This window comes from Pteropus vampyrus, unplaced genomic scaffold, assembly GCF_000151845.1.
Source record: "Pteropus vampyrus isolate Shadow unplaced genomic scaffold, Pvam_2.0 Scaffold348, whole genome shotgun sequence".
NCBI classification, from domain to species: domain Eukaryota; kingdom Metazoa; phylum Chordata; class Mammalia; order Chiroptera; family Pteropodidae; genus Pteropus; species Pteropus vampyrus.
This window is the reverse complement of record NW_011889129.1, coordinates 2,003,504-2,009,429: the sequence shown is the minus strand read 5'-3', so window position 1 is coordinate 2,009,429 and position 5,926 is coordinate 2,003,504. Positions and strand designations below refer to the sequence as shown.

General features: G+C 59.0%; 1 protein-coding gene across 1 annotated transcript; it reads left to right on the top strand.

Annotated features, from left to right (window-relative positions):
* The first annotated feature begins 3,696 nt into the window (after positions 1-3,696).
* On the top strand, positions 3,697-5,671 carry LBX1 (ladybird homeobox 1). The gene is made up of 2 exons (XM_011378869.1): positions 3,697-4,175; positions 4,866-5,671. The coding sequence occupies exons 1-2, from the start codon at positions 3,851-3,853 to the stop codon at positions 5,378-5,380; spliced, it is 840 nt and encodes a 279-aa protein (XP_011377171.1). The 5' UTR covers positions 3,697-3,850; the 3' UTR covers positions 5,381-5,671.
* Positions 5,672-5,926: the final 255 nt, after the last annotated feature.

The window sequence follows — 5,926 nt, the reverse complement described above, 5'->3', positions numbered from 1 at the left end:
TCCCAGGAAAGGGATTGGGCACGAGGTTAGATCCTCAGGAGAAACTGGCAGGGTTCCTTTCCACCAACCTCCATCCCACTGCACCTGAGTTACTCCTCCTTCCAATTTTCACAATCTCCAACACTCTTCTGAGAGGGAACAGTCAAGGCCCAAGTCTTTCCCCTCCACAATACACAATCGCTTGTGCTTTAGTTGCTGAATAAAAACTCATTCAAACAATACACGAAGGGTGCCAGGTGTTTGCCTGGCCTGTGAGTGTGGATGGAATCCTCAGATCAGGGTCCTTGCCCTCAAGACCTCTCCGTTTGCCTGGCAGGAGAAGGAGCAAGTCCGATCAAAAAACCAAAACACAGCTCCTTGCTTTGCAGGAGGGGTACTGGCAGCTCCCAGGAATTCAGATGATCCCAGCCACCCACATACTGGGGTCTGGAGTAGGGAGAAACTGTGGCGTACAGTAAAGGTCCATGGGGGGAATTGGGCTGATCTTTGAAGATGGTCTGGATGAGGTGATGGAGAGATGGGACCTTAAACAACAAAACGGTGCATGTCACCACCAAGTGTCTGGAAGTTCAACAAATTAGGCCCCAAAAAACAAAGCCTAGGGGTTGAGCTGCAGGTACTGCTGGCCAAGAAGGGAAAAAGAGGCTTGGCAACAGTAGGTGGAAGAGGTAATATAGTATATGATTGTGGAATGTCTTGTCCACTTTGAGATGATGTGGCTGCAGACTAAAGGTCCTGGGAAACAGGGCCCCAGTGGAAGAATTCTATGCTCCTGCCCCTCTGCACCCCAATTACATTCCTCATCTTCCTGGCAACCTCATAGTAACCCTAAACTTTGCTGGTCTTGAGAGACTAGGAGATGGGCAACAGCAGAGTTGTCCTTAAGATCCTGTCCTTCAGGCCAATATCAGGTATGAAAACAAGGACAGGAGGAAGGGCATGGGGAATGGTAGGAAGCCCCTCTCAGGACAGTGACCCAAAAGTCCCCATTCCCTGATTTGGAGAGGCCTACTCTGCCAGCATGGAGGTGTAGCTTGCCTGAGATTCCAGGTCAGGGCTTTGAGGGTTATGGCAGGAAAGGGCTGGATTTTAAGAGCAGGAAATGAGAAGAGAGGGCACATCCCTATCGGTCCCATAGCTTCCAAGCCAGCAAGATCCCACTCCCTGGTGCCTTCTCCCTCACGTCCCTCTGCATCATCTCTCTACTCCGACTCCACAGTTGCTAGGCCTAGCATCCATCACCTTGTGGCTCCCAGAGCAGCACTGATACACCAGAGATAGGCCTGCCTTAGGGATAGTTCTGCAGCTCTGGGGGAACTGAGAATAGCATTCTCACGATTCCTATCCCTGAGCACTTGTCCTCCCTGCAAAATGCAGGACAAAGGTGGGGAAGAGAGTAAGTAGCTCTTCTCCACACTCCATGTGAGCCTGGATCAGGCACTAGTGTCCCAAATGAGAATCCTTTCTTCCTACACTGTCCCTCTTACTTTGGACAGCTGCAAGCCATGTTCCAAACAAATAACTAGAAACGAGATAGAGCAACCATTCTGTGATGCACCGAGATCCTTGTGCTGGAGGCATCCAGAGAGAGAACTGTCCCCTGCTCCACAGCCCAGCTTGCCTTGCTCCCTCTCTAGGGCAGGTATGGGGAGCAAGAAGCCCAAGATGTACTATTTTTTCCATCCTAACCTCTGGACTGGGCCATGGTCCTCGGCACTGTCCTCTCTTGGCCCTTCTCTAGATCAGGCAGGGCTGCAGAATGGCACTGCCTGCCCAGGAGTTTACAAACAAAGCCAGGGAAAGGGCTGGGGCTGTGTGTGGAGAAGGAAACAGTTTTCCCTCCCTTGGTTCTAACCTCTTTTCCTCTCCTTCTTTCTCTGGGGGCGGAAATAGAAATTTACGGTGGTGAAGCCAGTGGCCCCACACAAACCAGATGAGAGAAGCAAGAAAGAAAAGAACCTAGGGGCACAGCCCCCTTGGGTGCCTCAGGGAAATGAAAGACATAGTATATAAGGGTTCAAACAGGCCTAAATACTCACAGGTTCACATCTCTTTACACAAATATACACATGAAGAACCACACGCAAATATACATATTCAAAAACGTAAACACATTCAAATACCGATGCACACAAATGCTTGCCTGATATAGAGTCCCGCCGCAGAGTTACCAGCCCCTAGTTTCACTCGAACCCGGCCTCTCTGAGGGTTCCTAAGAGCGCAGTCCCAGCTACCCCCGACCCCCTCCCAGCCCCCGCCCCGCATCCGGAACAGCTGGAGTCGGCCGGGCGGTACACTCAAGCCCAGCGTTGGGCTGGGCGGGGCCGGCAGCGGGGCCCCGGCCGGGGCCCGGCAAAGCGCAGCGGGGAGGCCCTGAGCCGACCCCGTTAGCCCCGGCCCCCAGCCCGGCTGCCGGTGGGACGCCGGTCACCAGGCGGGCGCTGGCCCCAGCCAGCCTCTAGAGCCTCAGCCTGGGGTAAGTGTGCAAGATTGCTGGAAGAGGTAAGGCTGTTCCTTTGGGCCCAGGCCGGAGGAGAGTTGCCTAGAGCCACCACCAACTCCCCGCTCTGCCTCTTGTCTAGGGAAGGCTGAGTGCTATGACTGGCCCCCTCCCCCAACCCCCGGGGTCCCCCACCCCCATGTCCCGTGTCGCTTCAACCAGGGCTGTAGAGCCCGTTCAGATCTCTTAATTCCCTCTTTCCCAGGCGCGTGGCCCGAGGCCGCGGGTGAGAGGCGAGAGAGTCTAGGGGTAGGGGCGCTGGGTCCTTGATAACAGCTCGGCAAAGTCCGCAATAGGCGGTGGCGGAACCCATCCAAGCTCCTGGTCTTACCTGGCGCGCGCGGTGGCCGCATACCTCCCAGGCTCGGCTCTCGCCGCCCTTATAGGGCGCCAAATCCCGGGTCGGAGAGCCTGAGACCTCCGGGCCAGCGCTGCCATCTCAGCCAGGCCAGTGGGAGGTGGGTGTGCGGGGAGCGCGGTTCTCAGTTTGGGGTGGGGGCGGCGGCTTCTCAGTTGTCGAAGGTTCGGGTGCAATAAAGGCTCCGCTAATGTAATTTACAAACAGCTCGGGCCGAGCGCGGCACAGCGCCCGGACTGACAGGCGCATTAGGCAGGCTAATTCCAGCCGGCTCCTCCTACCCCCGGCCCGCTAATTAATGAGCTTCCCAACTTAGAGCCGCTTGTATTGGACAGACAGAGAGTAAAAGAGAGGGCGAGGGAGAGGGAGAGAAGGAGACGGGGGGAGCAGAAGAGAGAAGATAGAAGGAGGTAGAGAGGGAGGGAGGGAGGGAGGGAGAGAACAGAGAAGAGAGAGGAGAAAGACAGGGAAAGGAGAGAGAGAGAGAGAGAGAGAGAGAAAGTGCCGCTGCAGATAATTGATTACTCCTCGATCAAGGCTAACTTGTTAGCAATAGTCAATTGCCCCATCTCTCCGCCTCCCCTCGTAGTACGGGATCGGCGCCCTCGCCTCGGCTCTTCCAACTGCCGCCGCCAGGACCCAGGGCCAGGAGCCGCCGCGGAGCCACCTGACACCTTTAAATAGCACCGGGGCTGGCGAAACTGGAGCCCCGCGCGGCGCGCCCCGGCTCGGGCCCCGGATTGCTGGAAGCCCCGGCGGCGGCAGCGCCCGCGTCAGCGCCCTCCTCCCGGAGCCCCGTGCGGCTGTGCTTGCCTCTGCCGCTGCGCTAATCGGCTCCGCGCCCGGCCGGCGCTCGGCCCGCGCCCTGCAGAGCGCGGCCTCCTTCCCACCCTCCGCTGCCGCCCGCCCAGGCCGCCCGGCGCCCAAAGGTGCCCGCGGGCTGGGTTCCCGCGGCCCGAGCCGCCCCGGCCCGGCCCCCAAACAAGGCCGAGATGACTTCCAAGGAGGACGGCAAGGCGGCGCCGGGGGAGGAGCGGCGGCGCAGCCCGCTGGACCACCTGCCGCCGCCCGCCAACTCCAACAAGCCGCTGACGCCGTTCAGCATCGAGGACATCCTCAACAAGCCGTCTGTGAGAAGAAGTTACTCGCTGTGCGGGGCGGCGCACCTGCTGGCGGCCGCTGACAAGCACGCGCCGGGCGGCTTGCCCCTGGCGGGCCGCGCGCTGCTCTCGCAGACCTCGCCACTGTGTGCGCTGGAGGAGCTCGCCAGCAAGACCTTTAAGGGGCTGGAGGTCAGCGTCCTGCAGGCAGCCGAAGGTAGGTGCTGCCGCTGGGTTCCCCTGCACCCAGCCCCCAGAGCCCTGCTTCCGGTGCCCAATGCACTTCGTCGTACCCTGTGCCTCTGCTCGCTTCCTCCCGTGCCGGCAGTCAGGGCCCTCCAGCTCAAGCCGCTGCCGCTGGGAGTGGAGATGGGTGGGACAGGACCCAAACCCTATTTCCTGGGGACCTTTGGATAGGCCAGAGTGGGGAGGGGTGGCGGGAACCCAAGCTCTCTGCAGTCTGTCTGTCCTGTCTGGCTCCCTCCCGTTCTCAGTGGCTTGGCCACTCTTAGCCCTGTTCCTGGGGTAGGAAATGGAGAGTCCTTTGCTGAGAACTTTTGAGTAAGAGTTGGGGTGGTTGGGAAGAGGTGGAATACCAACACTGACATCTTAGTCAGGGTGTCCCTGACTGGCTCTCTCCTCCTCCAGCAACCTCGAATTTTTCAAAACGACTCTTACGGGGATGGGATGGCAGAAATCAAAACAATTTTTCCTAGGGACTTTTGGTAGACCAGAGACTGAGGTAGGGAGTTTCTATAACTAAGGCTTGCCTTAGTCGGGCAAGCCAAATCAAATCTGAGGAGGGAACAGCGGCAGGCTGCAGGCTGGATGGGCCTGGGTGGCATGAGCGGGAGCCGGGGTAGTCTCTTTTCCCCTGGTGCAAGCCTATACTATGGTTTCCTCGCAGGCCGAGATGGGATGACCATCTTCGGGCAGCGGCAGACCCCCAAAAAGAGGCGAAAGTCGCGCACGGCCTTCACCAACCACCAGATCTACGAGTTGGAGAAGCGCTTCCTCTACCAGAAGTACCTGTCCCCTGCCGATCGCGACCAAATCGCGCAGCAGCTGGGCCTCACCAATGCTCAGGTCATCACCTGGTTTCAGAATCGGCGAGCCAAGCTCAAGCGGGACCTGGAGGAGATGAAGGCCGATGTGGAGTCCGCCAAGAAACTGGGCCCCAGCGGGCAGATGGACATCGTAGCGCTGGCCGAACTGGAGCAGAACTCGGAGGCCGCGGGCGGCGGCGGCTGTGGCAGGGCCAAGTCGAGGCCTGGCTCTCCGGCACTCCCCCCAGGCGCCCCGCAGGCTCCGGGCGCCGGGCCCCTGCAGCTCTCACCCGCCTCCCCACTCACGGACCAGCCAGCCAGCAGCCAGGACTGCTCGGAGGATGAGGAAGACGAAGAGATCGACGTGGACGATTGAGCGGCGCCTGGTATCTTCCGCCGCCCAGGGTTCCTGGAGCCCATAGGCCCGCCACCTCCCGGACCGGACCGCCGAGGGGAGCTGGGACCTCCTCTACAACTCCCGCCTTCTCCCCTGTCCCTGGCCCGGACTCGGCTCCCAGCAGCCGCCTCTTCCCTCTCGAAGCAATAAACCCGGGCTGGCCGGCCGGCCGACCGCTGCGCGCGGCCTCCGCCGCCCCGGGAGCCCTTTCCGTGCAGTTCTGTAGGGCTTCTGTATAAATATTTAAACCTATATAGCGGGTTCTTACCACCGCAGGCTGACTTTTTTTTTTAAATCTCGGAGATTTTCATGTTTTCAAAGCTCTTAAGCTTCCGGGTTTGCTGAGGGCGAGGCAGAATCTAGGGTAACTGAACACTGAATCCCGCGGTCTGAAGGAGGGGGCCGCCCCTACTGTTTTGATTTTTCTCTGCATGTGGCGAATGCACCGGCCCTCTCCCTCCTCACCTCTTTAGGCCTATTGCAGTTGACTTCTTTTATTTCCTTCTGCCTTTTTTCCCCCCCGCG